This window comes from Mobula hypostoma, chromosome 2, assembly GCF_963921235.1.
Source record: "Mobula hypostoma chromosome 2, sMobHyp1.1, whole genome shotgun sequence".
Taxonomy (NCBI): Eukaryota; Metazoa; Chordata; class Chondrichthyes; order Myliobatiformes; family Myliobatidae; genus Mobula; species Mobula hypostoma.
The window spans coordinates 122,539,854-122,562,313 of NC_086098.1; the positions used below are offsets into that span (position 1 = coordinate 122,539,854).

The 22,460-nt window shown below is 47.8% G+C and overlaps 1 protein-coding gene across 1 annotated transcript in view; it reads right to left on the reverse strand.

Annotated features, from left to right (window-relative positions):
* Positions 1 to 21,868, reverse strand: part of galnt14 (UDP-N-acetyl-alpha-D-galactosamine:polypeptide N-acetylgalactosaminyltransferase 14 (GalNAc-T14)) — a 76,516-nt gene extending 54,648 nt beyond the window's left edge. The window contains exons 1-2 of the mRNA XM_063040584.1: positions 21,430 to 21,868; positions 1,358 to 1,527 (exon numbers count right to left, since the gene is read on the reverse strand). Of these exons, the coding sequence (XP_062896654.1) occupies positions 1,358 to 1,527; positions 21,430 to 21,576 (317 nt within the window). The 5' untranslated portion in view covers positions 21,577 to 21,868. The remainder of the gene's footprint in view (positions 1 to 1,357; positions 1,528 to 21,429) is intronic.
* Between the last annotated feature and the right edge of the window lie 592 nt (positions 21,869 to 22,460).

Here is a 22,460-nt window from a genome sequence, read left to right on the forward strand (position 1 = left end):
GGCTCTGTTCACTGCACCACTGGATTGCCCACTCTGCCAGCGAGCAGAACTATGAACCCAGCTCAACAGAGTAAATCCGGAGTGAGCTGGGACACGGCTCTCTCTCCCCATGCCAGGACCAGAAATGTTGGCTCTTCACATAAACACTGTCTGACCTACTGGGTGTTTTGACCCTTCCTAGTTTTATTTCACTTTACCAGCCTCAGTGCTGTTTGGACCATTCTGAAGAGCCACAGTTCTACACACCATCCTTACACACCTGGAGAGAGAGGGGTGCTTATGTGAGAATGTTGTTCTTGGACTACAGTTCGTCATTCAACACCATCATTCCCTCCATGCTCGACAAGAGGCTCAGAGACCTCAGCCTTCACCCTGCCTTGTGTAGCTGGATCCTGGACTTCCTGTCAGATCACCAGTAGGTGATAAAAGTGGGCTCCCTCACCTCCACCCCTCTGACTCTCATCACAGGAGCCCCTCAGGACTGTGCACTGTCCCCTCCTTTACTCCCTGTATGCCCATGACCTTATCGCTACCCACAGCTCCAATCTGCTAATTAAATTTGCTGACAACACTACACTGATTGTCCTAATTTCAAATAATAATGAGGCAGCTGACAGAGAAGGAGTCATCACCCTGACACAGTGGTGTCAAGAAAACAACCTCTCCCTCAATGGTACAAAAACAAAGGAGCTGGTTGTGAACTACAGGAGGAATGGAGACAGGCTAGCTCCTATTGACATCAATGGATCTGGGGTTGAGAAGGTGAACAGCTTTAAGTTCCTCGGCGTCCATATCACTGAGGATCTCATGTGGTCTGTACATACCGGCTGTGAGGTGAAAAAGGCACAGCAGCACCTCTTTCACCTCAGAAGGTTGAGGAAGTTTGGTATGGGCCCCCAAATCCTAACAACTTTCTACAGGGGAACACCCTGATTGGCTGCATCACTGCCTGGTATGGGAACTGTACTTCCCTCAATCGCAGGACTCTGCAGAGAGTGGTGTGGACAGCCAGCACATCTGTAGATGTGAACTTCTCACTGTTCAGGACATTTACAAAGAGAGGTGTGTAAAAGGGCCTGAAAGATCATCAGAGACCCGAATCACCCCAACCACAAACTGTTCCAGCTGCTACCATCTGGGAAACGGTACTGCAGCATAAAAGCCAGGACCAACAGGCTCCGGGACAGCTTCTTCCACCAGGCCATCAGACTGATTTGAGTGTATTTCTATGTTACATTGACTGTTCTATTTATTATAAATGACTATGATTGCACATTTAGACAGAGACATAATGTAAAGATTTTTACTCCTCATCGATGTGAAGGACGTCAGAAATAAAGTCAGTTCAGCTCAATACCTGTAATGCCTGGAGTCCCTGATCGCCCGACTGCTGGGCACCCGCCCACTCTCTCGATGGTTGAAGGCATACAGTTTGTAAGGGTCTTCACCAGGCTTCCAGCGTTTGGCCTCCAGGTATTTCCTCTCGTCGAAGGTCCCAAACTGTTCATCAGAGTCCTCCAGGAAGTCCTGAGTGGAGAAATAGGATGGGTGTGAATTGCAGAATGTTGTGACAACACCTCAGGCCTCGTGACCACAGCGCTCTGCAGCGGACGATGCTCCAACTTACTAGCCACAGGAAAATGCATCGTTGCTTAAGACCACAGGAGCAGAATTAGACCATATAGCCCATCGAGTCTTCTCTGCCATTCCAACACGGCTGAGTTATTATCCCTCTCAACCCCATTCTCCTGCCTTCTCCCTGTAACCCATGACACCCTGACTAATTCAGAAGCTATCAACCTCTGCTTTAAACATACTTGGCCTCCACAGCCATCTGTGGGAATGAATTCTACAGATCCATTCTGCAGAAACTAGCTGCAGGAGCAGGCCATTCGGCCCATTGAGTCTATGCTGTTACTCAACATGACCATGGGCATGATTTCAGTCCCCTGTGCCAGCTTCGTATCCTTGGATCAAACCCCTTAGACAATAGATCCCAATTCCATTAGCTGTAAGATCCTCTGATCCCTCTAACCAAATCACTCAATCTCTTTAACCATTATATTACACTGCCTTTAATTAGATCACTTGATCTTTTTAACCATTAAATCCTAATCCCTTTAACCAGCTCACACAATCCTTTTCTTTATTAGAACCCTTGATCTTGTTATCTATTGGAATTATACCTAAATCCTCGTGAGTATCTTTCATGACCAGACCTCCACTGATTTTGGCTGAAATGAATTCCACAGTTTGTTCGCCCTCTGAGTGAATAAATTCCTCCTCATCTTGGTCTTAAATGGCTGACCCTCCATCCTTAGGCCATGATCTCTATTTCCCCACCATCAGGAACAACCTTCCAGTTTCTAGCCTGCCCAGTTCCACCAGGATTTTACACCTTTCAATGATGTCTCCCCTCGTACAACCAAGTTCCAGCACATAAATCCAGTCATTCCAACCTCTCTCTGTACCTCAGTCATGTCATCCCGGCAATCTATCCAACCCACAACAGGGAATGACTCCATCTTGGGGACATTCACAGGAAGTTATTTGGAAAACAGGCCCCACCCGAGCAGGCAGATAAAATCTGAATACCACTCTGGGACAGGCTTGATATAATGCTTGAAGAGAATGAGTGATTTGGTTAAAGGGATCAGAGGATCTTAATGCTAACAACAGGAATTCTGCAGATGCTGGAAATTCAAGCAACACACATCAAAGTTGCTGGTGAACGCAGCAGGCCAGGCAGCATCTATAGGAAGAGGCGCAGTCGACGTTTCAGGCCGAGACCCTTCGTCAGGACTAACTGAAGGAAGAGTGAGTATGGGGAGCAGTGAGAGATGGTTTCACTGAACTCCCGTTGAAGAGAGGATCTAAACTTCTTCGGTGTAGGCATCACCGGAAGAGGCTTCGCAGTAGTGAATTTAAACGCAAACAACAGGAATTCTGCAGATGCTGGAAATTCAAGCAACACACATCAAAGTTGCTGGTGAACGCAGCAGGCCAGGCAGCATCTATAGGAAGAGGCGCAGTCGACATTTCAGGCCGAGACCCTTCGTCAGGACTAACTGAAGGAAGAGTGAGTATGGGGAGCAGTGAGAGATGGTTTCACTGAACTCCCGTCGAAGAGAGGATCTAAACTTCTTCGGTGTAGGCATCACCGGAAGAGGCTTCGCAGTAGTGAATTTAAACGCAAACAACAGGAATTGCGTTCACCAGCAACTTTGATGTGTGTATCTTAATGCTAATGGAATTGGGATGTGTTGTGTAAAGGGTTTGCTTATCTGAAGGCTAACATGATCCAAGGATACAAAGCTGGGACAGGGGACTGAATTCATGCCCATGGTCATGTTGAGTAACAGCATAGACTCAATGGGCCGAACGGCCTGCTTATACGGCTAGTTTCTGCAGAATGGATCTGTAGAATTCATTCCCACAGACAGCTGTGGAGGCCAAGTATGTTTAAAACAGAGGTTGACAGGTTCTGAATTAGTCAGGGTGTCATGGGTTACGGGGAGAAGGCAGGAGAATGGGGTTGAGAGGGATAATAACTCAGCCATGTTGGAATGGCAGAGAAGACTCGATGGGTCAAATGGCCTAATTCTGCCCCAAAGGTCTTGGACATCCATAATTGTTATTTGGAAAAAAGGCCCCACCCTAGCAGGCTGATAAAATCTGAACATCACCTCTTAGAGAATAATGTGACCTTTAGATGCATCACAGCTTGGTGTGGTAAGTGCTCTGCCCAAGACTGCAAGAAATTACAGGGGTGTGAGTGCAATCCAGTCCATCGACTGTGTTAATGACGTACTGTGCTGCTGCTACAAAAAGCTAACCATGACAGTCATGGTATTTACATCCCGTGAATGTGCAGCTCAGAAAATAAACTTCAACTTGGACAAGTTCCCCTCCGTGGACTCTGTGTACACTACCTGCTGCCTCAGTAACGCAGCCACAGAACCCTTCCCTTCCTCGTCATTCTCTCTTCTCTCCCCTCCCATCAGACAGAAGATACAGAAACCTGAGAACAAGTACCACTCGGCCCAAGGACAGCTTCTCTCCCACTGTTAAGAGATAAGGACGAACTCATAATCATCTCCCAATCTACCTGATTGAGGCTCCTGGACTTAGTCCGCAAGTGTATTCTGTATTCCATTTATTGTTACTACTTCAGTGTACGCAGTACGGCATAATCTGACCGGATGGAACAAAAACAGAAGCTTTTTGCTGCACCCCAGTAAACAATAATAAATCAGTGAAGTCATCAAGAGTGGGACGTATTGTCTGACAAAGGGTCTCAACCTGAAATGGTGACTCTTTTTCTCTCTCCACGTGCCGCCTGGCCTGCCAAGTGTTTCCAGCACCATTTTTCTCAGATTTCCAGCATCTGCAGTTTTTGCTCTTTGCTCGTTGAATTTATTACCCAGAGATGTTTGCATGTTGAGGGAGTTCAGGGATATTGGGTTGGGAACGAAGGGATTGGGGTGCAAGATTAGCCTCGATCTCATTGAATGGTGGGACAGGTCTGAGGGGCTGAATGGCCTACCCCTGTCTCTGCTTCTTGTGCTTTATGATTAGCTGAGACAACTGACAGAACAATATACCCGAGTTTGCTGAGACAGCACTGTCAGCGCTCTGAGTGAAGGCATTAACATCCGAAACAGTATTGACTGTTAACCAGACCAATTTTAATTATACATATTAAATGAAGTTGAAAACTTTTAAACCATAAACCACTGGAGGAAGCTCAGGTCCTGCATAAGGCGGGGAGAGAGGTCTGCAACTAGAGGACATAAGTTTAAGGTGAGAGGGGAAAGATTTGAAGGAAGTCTGGGGCACAACCTCTTCACACCGCCAGTGGAATGAGCTGCCGGAAGAGGTGGTTGAGACAGGTACAAATACAATGTTTAAAAGACATTTGGACAGGAAGGTTTAGAGTAGGGGTCCATGGATCCCTTGCTTAATGGCATTGGACCATGGCATAAAAAAGGTTGGGAACCCCTGGTTTACAGGGATTGGAGTCAAATGCTGGCAAATGGGGTTAGTTCAGGCAGGCAACTTCATCAGCATGGAACGGTCAGGGCCTGTTTCCATGCTGTATGACTCCATCATTCTACGTCTCTATCCACGCATCATTAGAACGTCAGGGCCAGGTGAGAGGGAAGAAGCCAAAAGGTTAATGGCTTTGAATCTGGAAGTTAATGCACAACTTTGGGGTTCTCACATTTAACCGTCATTCATTCTTTGGGACACTTCTCTGTTTTTGTTGATGTTTGTGAAGAAAAACCATTTCAGGATGTATATATTGTATACATTTCGCTGACATTAAATTTGACCTTTGAACCTTTGAACTCAGCGAGCTCCAGTTTCAGGGCAAGGTCTTGCCTCAGTGATGCGTACACTTGGTGGGCATGGATCCGGGATGGGTGGGGTGGGGTGGGGTGGGGTGGGGCAGTGTCACTGGGTTACCATACCCAGAGAGGGGTCTCATCCCAGATACATGACCATGGATGTCATGTAACTGGGGTAACTGTGGGTACCAGATGCAAGAGACAGAGGTTGCCCTGTGGGCAGATTTACCAGGACGTTGCCCAGATTCCAGGAGTGGAATTATGAGGAGAGATCTTGGGAAGAGGGGGGGTATCCCCTGGAACACAGAATAAAGAGGGATTTCCACAAATTCAAACATTGGTTGTCCAGGACAAAGCAGTCATTTGATCAGCACAACCTCTCCCATCCTAAATTTTCACTCCCTCCACCTCCAGACTACAAAATGCACAGCACCTAGGCCACTCTGCCAGCAGTTCCCGAACTGACCACCTCTCCCTGCAAGGACAAGGGCATTGGATACAGGGGAACACCACCACCCTCAGGTTCCTCTCCAAGTCACACACCATCCTGACTTGGGAATACATGATGGTTCCTTCAATATCACTGGGTCCACGTCCCAAAACTCCCTCTATAGCAGGATCACGACAGCACCTTCACCATGTTGGAGAAGTAAGAATCCTTTTCCCAGGGTTGGAGAATCAAAAATAAAGAGGCATAGGTTTAAAGGGGAGAGGGTAGAGACTTAATAGGAACTTGTGCACAGAGAGTGGTCAATATATGGGAGTTTGGAGGCACATACAGAAACAACATTTAAAAGCACTTGGATAAGAAAGGTACCCTGGCTAAGGAAAGGTTTGGAGGGGTATGAGTTTAACACAAGTAAGTGGGACCAGCTCAGACGGGCATTCTGGTACCATAGATGAGTTAGAGCGAAGAAACCCCTTCTCTGCTGTACAACTCTACGATTCTTAGGGACCACAGCAGTTCCAGAGGAGGCTCACGGCTCACCCCCACCTTCCTAAGGAGCAGTGAGGGATGGGCAATAACTGTTCAACTTGCCAATGAAGCCCAGATCCTGTAATTAATCAAAGTGAAATCCACTGCTATCCCCTATTACCAGCACGTACCTGTCCCTAATGTAATCCTCCTCTGTGCCCTGCCAAGAACACAATCCTAATCATATCACTCAATTTCCTTCCACAACAATTAATTTCAACAATAACCTGCAACCAAGCACAAAAAGCTTTGAATAATTGATATTTTCAGTCCTCGTCACAAAGCAGTTTGTTCTCTCCGCATCCTTTATGCCAGCTACAAAGCCCTGGTGGAAAATTCCTATCAAGTGGAATGACATACTGTGGGAAGAGGAAACAGTGTCTCAGGATGGCCATTCATTTGCCTGCCTCTGAGCAGCCATAAACCCCCTGAGTAACCAACTCCAGACATACATACCCGTCTCATTGACTTTCTCAGACAAGAAACATAGAAGATTATTAGGGGATTGGACAAGCTAGAGGCAGGAAACATGTTCCTGATGTTGGGGGAATCCAGAACCAGAGGCCACAGTTTAAGAATAAGGGGTAGACCATTTAGAACGGAGTTGAGGAAAAACTTTTTCACACAGAGGGTTGTGGATCTGTGGAATGCTCCGTCTCAGAAGGCAGCGGAGGCCAATTCTCTGGATTCTTTCAAAAAAGAGTTAGATGGAGCTCTTAAAGATAGCGGAGTCAAGGGATATGGGGAGAAGGCAGGAAAAGGGTACTGATTGTGGATGATCAGTCATGATCACAGTGAATGGTGGTGCTGGCTCGAAGGGCTGAATGGCCTACTCCTGCACCTATTGTCTATTAAAGCAGCCATCTTCCTGTGGGAAAAGGCAACAAGAAGAGCTGTTCACTGCACTCTGCATTCTGTTTTCCTTTTAACCTCCTCAATGTACTTATGACCCATCTGGATGACACACTAAACATCCCATATCATGATACGGAATCAGAATCAGGTTTATTATCACCAACATCTGTCATGAAATTTGTTAACTTAGCAGCAGCAGTTCAATGCAATACGTAATATAGAAGAAACAAAAATAATAATAATAATAATAAATAAATAAATAAATAAATAGCATATCTTTATTGTCATTGTTGTGGAGCAATGAAACACAGCTTAGCAGCTCAACGTTTTGCAGCATGAGAAAGAAAATATACATAATATAAACTCTAAAACCTCAGGAGTGCAGTCCAAAATTAATAATATATGGATGGGGGGGTAGGACTATTGCACACCTGCCATTCCTGGAAGTGTGGTGCATTTAGCTGCCGCCGTCTTGGCGGGGGGGGGGTAGGAGAAGGGAAGGGGGTGTTATACATTTCACTGCTTGTGGGTAGAAGCTGTTAAGGAGTCTCTTTGTTTTCGTCCTTAATGCTCTGTATCTCTTCCCAGAAGGTAGAGGGAAAAACAGGTGATGTCCAGGATGAGTGAGATCCTTTGAAATACAAGTAGCCTTCTTTTGAAGTCTGCCAGTATAAATAAGTAAATCCTATTCGGTATACTTTATACACTATACATATGTTGAATACTATATATTAAAAAAAAAGTGAGGTAGAGTTCAAGGGTTCAATATCCATTTAGGAATTGGATGGCAGAGGGGAAGAAGCTATTCCTGAATCACTGAGTGTGTGCCTCAGGCTTCTGTACCTCCTACCTGATGGTAACAGTCAGAAAAGTGCATGCCCTGGGTGCTGGAGGTCGTTAATAATGGACGCTGCCTTTCTGAGACACCTCTCCTTGAAGATGTCCTGGGTACTTTGTAGGTTAGTACTCAAGATGGAGCTGACTAGATTTACAACCTTCTGCAGCTTCTTTCGGTCCTGTGCAGTAGCCCCTCCATACCAGACAGTGATGCAGCCTGTCAGAATGCTCTCCATGGTACATCTATAGAAGCCTTTGAATGTATTCGTTGACATACCAAATCTCTTCAAACTCCTAATGAAGTATAGTCACTGTCTTACCTTCTTTATAACTACATCGATATGTTGAGACCAGGTTAGATCCTCAGAGATCTTGACACCCAGGAACTTGAAAATGCTCACTCTCTCCACTTCTGATCCCTCTCATCTTACTCAAACAAACAAACTCATCTTAAACCTATGCCCACTCCACCTTACTACAATAAACTGATTGTCCATTATCAACAATATTAATTTGCTCACAATATACAGTAGAGACTATTGATCTCAGGAATGAAAGACAACGTATGAGGAGCGTTTGATGTCTCTGGGCCTGTACTCGGTGGAGTTCAGAAGGATGAAGGAGGAACCTCATTGAAACCCACAAGATACTGAAAGGCCTAGATAGAGCAGACATGGAGAAGATATTTGCAGTAATGGAAGAGTGAAGGATCTGAGGACACAGCCTGAGAATAAAGGGATGTCCCTTCAGAACTGAAATGAGGAGGCATTTCTTCAGCCAGAAAGCAGCGAACCGGTGGAATTCATTGCCAGAGAGGGCTGTGGAAGCCAAGTCATTTGGTGCATTCAAGGCAGAGGTTGATAGATTCTTGATTGGTAAGCCCTTTTGTAGCAGATGGGAACTTCCAAATGTAGCAATGAGAGATTGAAGATGTCTTTGAAGGCACCCACCAGTTGTTTGGCTGTCTGCATAAGTTTGATATAAATGAGTTTTATATAATTACAAGGTGCTGTCCGTTCAGCCTTACTGTACACCGTGTGCATGGGTATCAGGCCAGACTCTGAAGTCTGGCTCTACACCAGCTGGCACAACAGCAGCCTCGTCTCTTATTTACCCACAGTCTCCCACTCTGAAAAGATTTGCCACTTGATGATCTGAACTTCCCAACCATTACAACCCTCCCCTGTGTCACCTCCTCTCCTTTCCCTCATACATCAAAGGAACCTTCGGTGACAGGTAACACAGGTTGAGCAGACCTCCATTACCTGTCACCTGACACCATCTTGTCTGCTCAGCGCTCACCTCCACCTTTGTTAATTGTAATTCAGTGTAACCTTACGTCATCCACACCCCACCTGCCCTTATCTTCACCTGCACCCAACCAGGACCTCTTGCCCATCATCTCCATACCTTGAATGGCTCACTGTCAGAGTCATTATTAAACTCCACTCCTTGCATTGAGTCCTCCCACTGGCCTACAATCTTTTATTCATCTCTCCCTTTTGCTCTCCGCTCATTGACTTCCCTGATCTCATACCCTTCGGCCCAATTTGTCCAGAGTAACACATACAAAGTGCTGAGGGAACTCAGCAGCTCAGGCAGGGCGGCATCCATGGAAAAGAGCAAACAGTCGATGGTTCAGGCTGAGACCTTTCAGCAGGATTCTCGGTAATCCCTGCCTGTCCCATTTGCCCACCTGAGCTAAGAACCATTTGCCCACATTTGGACCATGTCCCCCTAAAACCCTCCTATCCATGTAACTACTTAAATGTCTTTTAAATGTACCCAACTCTACCATTTCCTTTGGCAGCTTGTTGATATAGCCACCACCCCATGTTAAAAAATTGCCCCTCAGTTCCCCTTTAAATATTACTCCTCTCATCTTCAACCTAACTCTTCTAGTTTTAGACTGTGACCATTCACCATTATCTATACCCCTCATGATTTTATAAACCTCAATAAGGTCACCCCTCAGCCTTCTACACTAAAACAGTCCCAGCCAACACAGTCTCAACTCAAGCCTTATAACTCAAGCTTTTACATCCCAGTAATTTACTTGTGAATCTTTTCCGCATGTTCTCTAGCTTAGTTACATCCTTCTCACATATTCTCCCCACATTCCCGAAAACTTTTCAGATTCCAGCCCTCACCCAAACCGTAGGGGTAATCTACATCAGCCAATTAACCTACCAACCCACACATCTTTGGGATACAGGAAGAAACTGGAGCATCTAGAAGAAACCAACATGGTCACAGGGAGAGCATGCAGACTCCACACAGAACACCAAAGATTGGCATTGAACTTGACTGTCCGCAGATGTGAAGTAGTGGCCTTACCAGTTGTGCTACTGTGCGGCCCTTTGAATTCTGACTGGGGTTAAGTGTGACTACAGCTCATAATGGCCACCTTCCCCAAAGAGCAACACGTTGGCCTCATAGAGAATACGTTGGCCTCAAAGGGAATATGAAGAGGTTGACTTGTGCAGTGAGGGGGCTATCTGAAGCTGAAACCCAGTCAACAGGACTTTTATTCTGACACCAAGAAGCTTCGGAAGGAGAGAGAGAGAGAGCCATATGTTTTTCATCAGAAGTGGAGAGGGAGACGTTTACGTTTTTAAGAAAGGCAGAAAATGGACAAAAGTAACAAGCTACAAGTATGGCCACAGGTTCATAAACAGAGTACTGGTTAAATAATAAATAAGTGAAAAAAGCAGAAATGACCGGCTATAGCAGAAAGATTGCACAACAGATAACTGGATGATGTATACTAAACGAATTGAGCAATACTTTGAACCAACCAATACAAAAAGAATGCCAATTTTGCTGAGTGCCATGGGAGGAAAAGCAAACAGTTTGCTTAGAAGTTTGAATTCTCCAATCAAACCAGCCAAAACGAGCTTTGCTGATATCATGAATGTAATGCAGGAACATTTACAACCCAAACCATTGTTGACTGAGCAGAATCAAAAGGAAGCGGAGTCTTTGTCAGCTTATGTGGCTGAATTGAAGAAAGTGTCTGAGCATTGTCCGTTCAGTGACAGACTTAATAAAGCACTGAGGAATTGTTCAGTTTGTGGAATCTTACACAAAATAATTCAAAAATCCCTTCCAACTGAAGTACAACTTACATTTAAAAGGTCAGTTGAAATCGCTATATCAATGGAAACAGCAGTCAAAGAAGCAATTGATTTGAAGTCAGGAATGAAGTGAGTGTGAACATAATTGCAACATCTAAACAGAAACCTGCCTGGCCAAACAAATTGTGTTACTGTTGTTTCAGAGGCTCACATACACCAGACCAATACTGGTTTAAAGGTGAAACTTGCAGAAAGTGCAACAAAGTAGGACAAATATAAAGAGCATGTCAGGCAGACAAAACTAAATGGACTGAACACAGGAGAGTTAAGGATAGGGCCGGCTGGTGGTGCAACGACATCGGCGCCGGACCCGGGAGCAGAGGTTCCCGGGTTCAAAACCAGTCAGGTCCACTCCCGAGTATGCTTTCCATCCGTGCCGGGTTGAGTGTCGAGATCACAACTCAACCTCGTAAAAATAAAGGGAAAAATACTGCGAAAATGTCTTTGTGGGGAGTGGTGTGCCACACAGTCTCTCTCTCACTCCACGCCTTGTAAAAACCATGAAAAAGACATCATTATGGATGCACACATGCACATACCAAAAAAGAAAAGAAGAGTTAAAGATAAAAAGTCAAGTTGTAGTTTCAAAAAGAGCACAAATCTGCTGGTTAAGATATCTAATAACAGTAAGGGAGAGGGTCCGAGTTGGAGGGAGAGGGAAAGTCAGAGTTGGGGACAGGGAGAGGGTCAGAGTTGGGGGGAGAGAGAGTCAGAGTTGGGGGAGATGGAGAGTCAGAGTTGGGGGAGAGGGGGAGGCAGAGTTGGGGGGGAGGGGGAGGCTGAGTTGGGGGAGGGAGAGTAGTGGAGGGAATCAAAATTCGTAAGTACGAAGTATACAAAGTAAAAGGTAATAAATGTTCCTGAGTCTGAATCAGAAAGAAAATCAGAGGGAGAAGGTGGCAGGGGGGTGTTCGGTTAAGAGGGGGGAGAAGAGAACGGAGAAGAGAAGGGGAGGGGAGAAGAGAGTGGTGGTGAAGAGAGTGTGTGGTGAAGGAGGGGGAGGTGAAGGGGGGTGAAGAGGGGGGTGGTGAGGAGGAGTTGGTGAGGAGGGGGGTGAAGAGGGAGGGTGATGAAGAAGGGGGTGGTGAAGAGGGGGTGAAGAGGGGGTGGTGAAGGGGGGTTGATGAAGGTGGGTGAAAAGGGGGGTGAAGAGGGGAGTGAAGAGGGGCTGGTGAAGAGGGGCTGGTGAAGAGGGTGGTGATGAAGAGGGGGTGATGGAGGGGGGTGTTAAAGAGGTGAGTGTTGAAGAGGGGATGATGCACAGGGGGTGGTGAAGAGGGGGTGGTGAAGAGGGGGGTGGTGAACAGGGGGGGTGATAAAGAGGGGGGTTGGTGAAGGAGGTTGGTGAAGAGGGAGATGGTGAAGAGGGGGATGGTGAAGAGAGGTGGTGGTGAAGAGGGTGGTGGTGAAGGGGGGGTGAAGAGAGGGGGTGATGAAGAGAGGGGGGTGATGAAAAGAGGTGGAGATCGTGTGGATAGTTACACAGTGGGGTTCAACGTTGGGTGTGTCCCACTGCCTGAGGAAGAGACAGACAGACGGCGCCTGTGGAACGTTGGGACGGGTGATGTGCAGTGTGGCTGGGATCACTTTGGTTCACACAGCTGGAGGCTGAGTGGGACTGTGTGTGGAGGGAGTGCGCAGGGCTGGGAGGGGAGTGGTGGGGTGGTTACGTGAGAATGAGCCAGGGCTCAGACCGGAAACAGACGGGGCAGCTGTGATTTGTCAGCCATTAGAAATGAGGTGCAGACTCCCCCGTCAGCAGAGAGGCAGTTAACTCCTTTCCCACTCTTCCCCCATACCCATCCTGGTCAGTCCTTGCAAATCTTCTCTACACTCTTTCCAGTTTAATGTAACAGGGTGACTAAAACTGTACATAATACTCCAGGTGTGGTCTTGCCAATGTCTTATACAACCGCAATAGAAAGCAATTCTCCCACTTTACAACTCAACACTATTCTTACTCATATCACCTGCTTTCTAAGTCTACCCCCTGGTACCGTCCAGCACCCGGCTCCCAGGAAGAGCTCTGTGCACATCTCAGGCTGATTCCTCACTCCAATGTCACACCCGTGGCCTAGAGATTAAACTGAGGCTCCCTCTCCCAACTGAGGAAGGTCCGGCCATTGAAGAGATATGTATGAGATCACGGATGTCTATAGCAGAAGCTTCCAGGGCCGGGGGGGGTGGGGTGGGGGTCACCACTGGAGGGTGGCAAGCAGGATATAGGGAAGATTACACGAAAAAGCCTTTTTTCCCCCTACACACACTAGTTTACTGTGGATTCCCTATCTTGGGAATACTGGAAGCAACCTTCAAAAAAGAAGATTAGATTGGGCATCCAAGAGAAAGTAATATGTGGGACAATGGGAAAGGTGGAATCACTCCTGGGTTGATTCAATGTGCCGGATGGCCCTTGACACTGATACAAGAAAAATTCCAGAAAACTTCCTCAGACCTATGACGAATTTTCCTGGGGTAAGGTTAGTCTGAGCTGGCAGCTTATTCCATCTAAGACACTAGTGGCTCAGAGGCACAGCAGGTAGAGCTGCTGTCTTACAGTTCCAGAGATTCAGGTTGGATCCTGGCCTAAGCTCCCATCTGTCTGCAGTTTACACATTCTCCTGTTGCTCTGCTTTCTCCCAATTATATGTTGGCCAGTTGGCTGACTGGCCGCTGTGAACTGCCCCTAGCATGCAGGTCAGTGCAGAGCGTGAGAGCTTGAAGACTTTTCTTTGAGTATCTGAAGGGACTGTTCCTCAGGTTCTGCCCCACATGCCTGACTTTCAGTCACCCAGTGCAGAGGTGGAGGGCTGGGGGGAGTGGTTTACTCAGGGGAGTTCCTAATCGGTTTGTTCCAGGGCCTGGCCAAGGTGGCCGTTTGGGGTCCATGTGGTGGGCAGTCAAGGATTCTACCTAAGCATATTACTTCCCTTTTTCCAGGGATGCGTCTGTGCTCATTTGTCCCCGGAGAAGGAGCATGCGGTTTCCACGGGTACACTGGGGTAATTCTGAGACCAACGGGCACCACGGGGGCTCCAGAGCATTCTGGGTAGAGATGAGTATGTTGAAATTTGAAGCTGTTGACTGTAATTTGTGGGAATAGTGGTATGTTGTAGGAATGTAATGCTGTATTCAGTGGATAAACCTCTTTTAAAAAAGGAAATCAAGAGTGCATGAGGGGTAGAATCTGGGGGGGGGGGATTGATAGGAATATGGAGAGAACAGATGGCCAGCAGAGAGTCTGTGGGCTGAAAGGCCTGTTCTATCCTGTAAAACTCTGTGAACTCAAGCTAGAATAGTGCTTAAGGCTGTGAGGGAAGCACAGGACAGGGAATGGGGCTGACAGGATCGCTGCTCATGGACTTAGGTAGGCTGAACAGACCAAATGGTTTGGGTGCATTGATGCTTGGCACTGACCCAAAGATGACCTCAGCATGTATTCCCCCGAGTTCTGACTAATAGCTCTTGGATGAGGTTTGCCTGAGCTGTCAGGCTGACCTATTTTAAGGCTCTTTGTTCTATTTAAGACAAATGCTGATCTGTTTTACCATGAATGAATTTAGTGTTGATGCTGTCCAATGGGGAGTCACCGTGTGTCATCAACACTGTGAGACCACGTTACCCTCAGCACCTTCAGACTGGACAATGGTCTCCCTGGCACGGTGCAGCGGCAGCTCCCCCTCCCCAGCAGACTGAACGCTCATCTTGCACCCAGGCTGCCCGGGCCATCAATCCAGAAGGTGTGGGGTGTTGAGGAAAGCCAATGTGTCTGTATCTATCACGAGAAGCCTCGTTCTCTGTCCTGTACCAGGGGACCTGTCTCTCATCACTGTCAGCCCTTGACCGACCCCGAGACCCTCCTGGTGCTAGCGACGGTGACATAGTTGTTCTGCAGGAACCTGTGCTCCCAAACACAGTAAGGTAAAGCACAGGAGCAGGACTGGCCCAGAATGTAGTGCCAAGCGAATGACACCTGATTCCCCTGATCCCTTCTGCCTGGACGTGGTCCATACCCCTTCATTCTCTGCACATTCATACACCTACCCCTGAGCCTCTTACTTACGTCTATCGTATCCTCCTCCACCATCACCTCTGGCAGCACACTCCAATCGTATCCTCCTTCACCATCACCTCTGGCAGCACACTCCAATGGTATCCTCCTTCACCATCACCTCTGGCACCACACTCCAATCGTATCCTCCTTCACCATCACCTCTGGCAGCACACTCCAATCGTATCCTCCTTCACCATCACCTCTGGCACCACACTCCAATCGTATCCTCCTTCACCATCACCTATGGCACCACACTCCAATCGTATCCTCCTTCACCATCACCTCTGGCAGCACACTCCGGGCAACCACCACTCTCTGTGTAAAAAAACTTGCCTTTGAATGTACCCGCTCGTTCCTGAAATGCAAGTCCTCTGGTACTTGACATTTTAACTCTGGAGAAAAGGTACCAGCTGCTTACTCTACCAGAACGTCTTGTAAACGTCTCTTAGATCTCCCATCTGCCTCTACTACTCCAGAGTTGACCAACCTCTCCTTATAACACACACCCTCTAATGCAGGTAGCATCCAGCAGTCCACAGTGTGTCTCAACCCCACAGATGCTGAGGCATTACAATCCGAACCATGGGATTATTGTCAGATATGGTGGCCAGGAACCATCTGGGTCATCGGGTCCGAGACAACATCCCAGCATGGAAAGCAGACTTTGGGGTGGCGGAGTGGATCAACCATCTCAAAGCCCCGGTGAAATCCTGACTTCCAGTGCTGTCTGTGTGGAATTTATGCATTCTCCCTCTGATCAGATTTACCCTGGATGCTTCAGTCTCCTCCTACATCCTAACTACGAGTTAGTTAGTTGGCCATTGTAAAATTCTCCCCAGTGTGGGAATAATTAGGAGGAAATAGCTTTTCTCTGTGAGACAGGTTAGACTCAATGGGCCAAATGGTCTCCTTCTCTGTCTTAAGATATGGAAAACCTGCTACCCTTGCCCAGACTGGTCCCTGAAACTCTGGATCCACCAGTGTGGTTGGATTTCTAACTACTTGTAGATTATTGGGACCTTAAACCCGTTACGGCATCAACGGCCCTACCTGCAGGCAGCACCCAGATCTTCAGATCAAGGCTTTGAGTCTCACTGCAGAGAACTGAACACAAAGTGCAGGCGACGGCCCCATTGCAGGGCTAGGGTGGGACTACACTGTTAAACAGAGGCCACAAACCATCTGCCGGAGGGACCCAGCAGATGCAACAGCGTCTGTGAGAGGAATTAAACTGACGATGATTTGTGTCAAAACCTAATGTCAAAGTTTTGATGAAGAGCTCTGACCCAAAATGTCGACAAATCCCTCCCACCTTCACCCACAAATGCTGCTTGATCCGTTGGGTTCCCCCAGCCGACTGTATCTTGCTCCAGAGTCCAGCATCTGTCATCTAAGGCCCTTCCCTCTGGATCAGTGGATCAGGAACAACGTTTGCCAGACAAAGGGATCTGGGAATACAGGCCCATAGTTCATTGAAAATGGTGTCACAAGGGGATAGGGCCATAAAGGAAGATTTTGGCACATTGGCCTTCATAAATGAAAGTACTGAGTACAGGAGGTGGGATGTTATGTTGAAGGTGCATAAGATATTAGTGAGGCCTAATTTAAAGAATTGTGTGCAACTTTGGTCACCTACATGAAAAACAGCAATAAGATTGAAAGAATGCAGACAAAATTCACAAGGTTGTTGCCGGGGCTTGAAAACCTGAGTAATAGAGAAAGACTGAATAGATCATGATCCCCTGGAGTGCAGGAGAACAAGGGGAGATTTAATAGAGGTGTGGAAAATTATGAGGGGAATAAGAAGGTTAAGTGCATGCAGGCTTTTTCAACTGAGGCTGAATGAAACTAGAACTAGAGGTCATAAGTTAAGGGTGAAAGGTGAAATATATAAAAGGAATCTGAGGGGAAACTTCTCCACTCAAAGAGCAAAGTGGTGGATGTGGGTTTGATTGCAACATCTAAGAGAAATTTGAATAAAGTACCTGTACATCGATGGGAGGAGTATGGAGAGCTATGGTTCCAGTGCAGGTCAATGAGACTAAGCAGAATAACAGTTTAGCACAGACTAGATGGGCCAAAGGGCCTGTGTCTGGACTGTAGTGCTCTATGGTTCTATCAAGGTAATATCACTGACTTGTCTGCCTCACCCCCACTGCAGTTGTTTGGGTTGCGAATCAGCTGTTGAGAGAAGGAGTGAATGAGACAAGACTAATGACAATTCCGTCTCCTGTCACATTGACATGCTTTGCAACAACAGATCCTTCTTCAACATCACTGATTGTGCAGTCGCTCCACTGAATTCCTGAAAAATTAGCTGTCAAACACGGTCAGATTTGTCAGAGGCTTCAGCCGTCAATGATCCCGCTTGGATGTAGCAAACAGAGCCACGAGCGCAGGTTCTGGGATTGGAAGGTTTGCCGATCTCAGGACACCAGGCAAGCTGAGACCACTGCTGGCTGGTGTGAGCAGGTCACTCAGAGAACCTGAGAGGCTCACATAGATGCCACAGCCGGTACAGCTCACCAACCTCAGGAGGCTGAAGAAATATGGCATGTCCCATTTGAGCCTTAGCAAATTTTATTGATGCACCACAGAAAACATCCTGTTCAGAAGCATCACAGCTTGCTATGACAACTGCTCAGCCTGTGACAGCAAGAAACTGCAGAGAGCTGTAGACACAGCCCACAACATCAGGGAAACTCTCCTCTCCTCTTGTCTACACTTCTCACTGTCTCAGTAAAGCAGTCAACATAATCAAAGACCCTCATCCACCCAGCTATTCTTTTTCTCCCCCTCCCATCAGGCAGAAAATACAAAAGCAAGAAAGCACGTAGCACCAGCTTTTGAGTATCCCCTGGTACAATAAGGTGGAGTCATAACCTCGTATGTACCGGCTCTGTATTTTCTCTGTACTGAAACATGCCAGTCTGCATTTTGTTACTGACTCCCTCAATGCACCGTTATTTATTGTATATTTGCAGAGACAGCGTGAGAACGGGCTCTCCTGGTCCAACGTGCCCACGCTGCCCAATTACACCCACGTGACCAATTAACTGTACGTTTTGGGGGGAAACCCACGCGGTCAATGGGAAAACGTACGAGCTCCTCACAGGTGGCTACAGGATTTGAACCCAGGTCTCTGGAGCTGCAATAGTGTTACGCCACTCTGTTGTAGTGAAACGATCTACAGAGACGGCACAATGGACACTGACCCTCCCTGGCACATGTGTTCATGGGTATTCATTGACAATTAAACTTGAACTTGAATTCACCACAAACAATGGGAAGGTTTCTCCAGGTGATCACAGACTGAATTCCACTGGAGATGTCTAAATGTCTCTGTAACTGGTTCCTCTACTTCTCCTGGTAGCCCAGTCCAAGCAACCACCACACTCTGTGTAAAAAACCTGCCTCTCACACCTCCTTTAAACTTTCCCCCCTTTCATCTTAAATTCACGTCATCTAGTAATAGACATTTTTATCCTGGAAGGAAGATACTGTCAGTCTATCAATGTTTCTCATTATTTTATACCCTCCCTCAGGTCTCCCCCCAGCTCCAGACAGACAAAACAGCTCGAGTCTGTAGCACATACCCTCAAATCCAGGCAGTATTCTTATAAATCTCTTCTGCACCCTCTCCAAAGCCTACACATCCTTCCTGCAACAGGGTGGCTAGAACTACAAGGAATATTCCAAGTGCCGTCTAACCAGAGTTTTATACAATTGCAACCTGGCTTCCTTACTCTTGTGCCCAATGCCCTGACCGATGACGACAAACATGCCATGTGCCTCCTTTACCGACTGGTGTTGCCACTTTCAGGGAGTTATGGACTGGGATCACAAGATCCTCAAGTATATCACTGCTCCCAGCAGTTCTGCAATTCAAAATTTATTTTGCCATGAAGCCATATTCAGGGGTAATGTACAGTGGAATGTAGCCCAGCAGTGCCACTTCTGAAATGCCATCCGCCTCAGAGGTCATTAGGAATGGACAGCCAAGTCCACGGACATGGGTGTTTAAGAACACTTCCTCATCCAGAGGAACAATACAAAGAACTAGTGACTGGAGGCAACTGCCGGCTTGTACAACATGGCCACAGCAAGGCCTCCAGGGCCGCGTGGGCAACTCGATGCTGTCAGCTACTGGCTGACACAGTGCCCAAGAGCCAGGCTCAATCCCGACCTTCCGTGCTGTCTTGGTGGAGTCTGCATGTTCTCCCTGTGACCACATGCATTCCCCAGGTGCTCCGGTTCCCTCCCGTGTCTCGGTGATGGCAAGCCGGCAGGTTAACTGGTTGCTGTGAATTTCCCATAGTGTCAGGGTGAGGAGCAGAATCTGTGGTGGAGTTCCTGGGAATATGGGGAGAGTTTACAGGGGATGGGACTGCTCTGTGAGCTGGGGTAAACACGATGGGCTGATCGGTCTTCTACATTGCTGATATGGAATAAAAATATGGAAAAATGGACACAATGGAGCAGATCTTGGAATCTGGATCAACACACCATCTGCTACAGGAACTCTGAATCGAGCAGCATCTGTGGTGGCTGAGAGATGGTTGCTATTTTGGGCCAAGACCCTCCGTTAGGATTGAGAGTGGAGAGAGGAGGTGGTCAGTGTAAAGAGGAGAGGGGGATGCAGAGGTGATGGGTGGAGGGGGGAGTTAGGGGACAGAGGCAGGCCAGTGGCATTACTCAGCCGGACACCGGAGTTCACCAGGTACAAAACAGACTCATTTCCACAAGAAAGCCAGTCATGAGGGGAAACTTAAACTGCTCTGCCATCCCTGACTGACCAGTGAGGACAATAACCTCCAGTAATCACGGGACAAAGACATTAGAGCTTCCCTCTGCTGGGGCCCTGACCAGCTGGCAATGGGTGTGTATGTGTGAGAGATCGAGATCCTGTGTGTGTGTGTGTGTGTGTGTGTGTGTGTGTGTGTGTGTGTGAGAGAGAGAGAGAGAGAGAGAGAGAGAGAGAGAGAGATTCTGTGAATATATCTGAGTCTGTGTTTGTGTTTGTGTGAGCATGCACTCACTATCTCACAAAGGCCAGGTATGTTTCCCAACACAGAATAGAACTGCAACGAGAGTCACGGGGACAAATCTGGAGAATGTGAAATGAGATATCAGTACAGGAGGAGAGTGTTGGGTCCCTTGCCCAGCCGATCACAGCTCAACTTCCATCCCAGAGCTCTGCCCCTTACACTACCATTTCCTTAATATTTAAATATCTACCCATTTCCACAACACATCCTTAACATTTCAATTGATTTCATAATGGTAATATATAACAAATTAATATATTGATGATCTATCCTTTACTGTATCTACTGAATATGTAATGATAATAAATAATATATTAATATATCGATCACGTCCTTATCATATCTACTTGTTTTCTCAATATCAAAAAAAAACTATGGACAAGTATGCAAAGGATTCCAGAGACTGCGCCCAATGGGTGAGGAGGTATCTCTTCACCTCTGCTCCTTGAGTGAGCTAGCACAGGTAAACATGTCAAATGCCCTGTTGCCCGTATTGTTTCTTTGCTTTTAACCAGCTGCCAAGCACAATGAAGGAGGACACCTAAAGACTGAACATGCAGCAGCCCAATTCGAATAGACACACCTACGTTCAACCTCACGTGTACACAAGTACACATACACGCAAGGTCATGCATAAACACGCACACGATGGCAAACACAAACACACAAGCGTGTGCAGGATTCCACAGGCACTTTGGGACACGTACGTGCAGACATACCTGTAAGTGAAAGATGCGCGCACACCCACAGACACTGTGCACCCCCCCCACACACACACACACACACAGAAACGCACTGCCACCCATGAACACAAGTTCCACTTCACACTCACAGAACACACTGTTCCTCACAGACACACCTGGTTCTCCCTCTCTCACACACACACACACACAGACACTGCTCTACACATTGTTACACACGTGGACACACACACGTTTCCACTCACACTGGTGCTCATACATACATGTTCACACACGCTCTCTCTCTCGCACACGCACACATACAGAGGTCTCATACATACACACACACAGGCTTTCACGCACACGAATTTACACTTTTGCAAACACACACACACGTCCGTGCATTCTCACAGACTCACAGGCACATTTTCTTTCACACACATGAGCTGGTTCCCACAGCCGTGACGGACCGACGGACTGAACCACCTTACCCCCTCCTGGAGATCGGCTGCCCCGGACTCTCCCCGCTCGGCTCCCCACAGCCGGCGCCGGAGCCTGGGCTGCAGGCAGTACAGGAGGGTGGCGAGCCCGGCGGCGGCGGTGAGCAGCAACACCTCTGCTCTGCGGAGCCGCCGCATTGCCGAGCGGCCCCAATCTTCAGTCGGTCCGCTCTCCTCTCCCCGTTCCGAGCCTCAATGACATGCCGTCCCGTCCCGTCCCCTCCCACTCTCCTCTCCCCTCCCCCTCCGGGGAAGGGAAGGAGGCAGATGTGACAAAGGGAAGGAGACGAAGGAGGAGGGTGATGACAGTGGGGGTGGGCTCGATGAGGAAGGGAGGGTAATTCAAGGGGAAAGAGGGCGAGAGGCAGATGTGGACGGATGGGAATGAGAGGGAGGGCTGAGGGCGAAGAGGGATGGAGTGTATGGGAGAAAAAGAGGGAAGGAGTGGAACTGTGGGTGGGAAGGAAGGGGGCTGTGTGGGTGTGCTCAGGGGGATGGGGATGGGGAGGAGCTGTTCCAATGGAGAAGTTCGGAGAAGAAATGAGTGTGTGTGGGGGGAGGAATGGGAGGGGTGCTGCCGCCCACTCCGGAGACAGGAGACAGGTAATGGCAAGTCCAGCACGCACGATGCGGACAGAAGGACACACGGGCCCTCTGCTGACACTTTCTGTTACCGTGTCTTTCACGGCCGCCCCCCCACCACCCCACACACTCTCCCGTTCCCTCAGTCCAACGCTCAGCCTCTCCAACCTTAACGCCCGCGAATCTTCCATCGGCGCCTTTCTCGGTATCTCAGAACCTCCACCCTGGCTCTTTTTATTAAATCCTTTCACGTGGTGGGGGCGACTCTAATTGCCCTTGAGAAGGTGGGATGGGGGGGGGGCTCCTCAGACTACTGTGATCCTTGTAACGAAGGTACTTGCACGGTGCTGTTGGACAGGGTCTTCCAGGCTTTAGACCCGGTGACGGAGGAGGAACTAGTCAAGACTGAGTGTGTGCCTTGGAGGGGAAGCTGCAGGTGG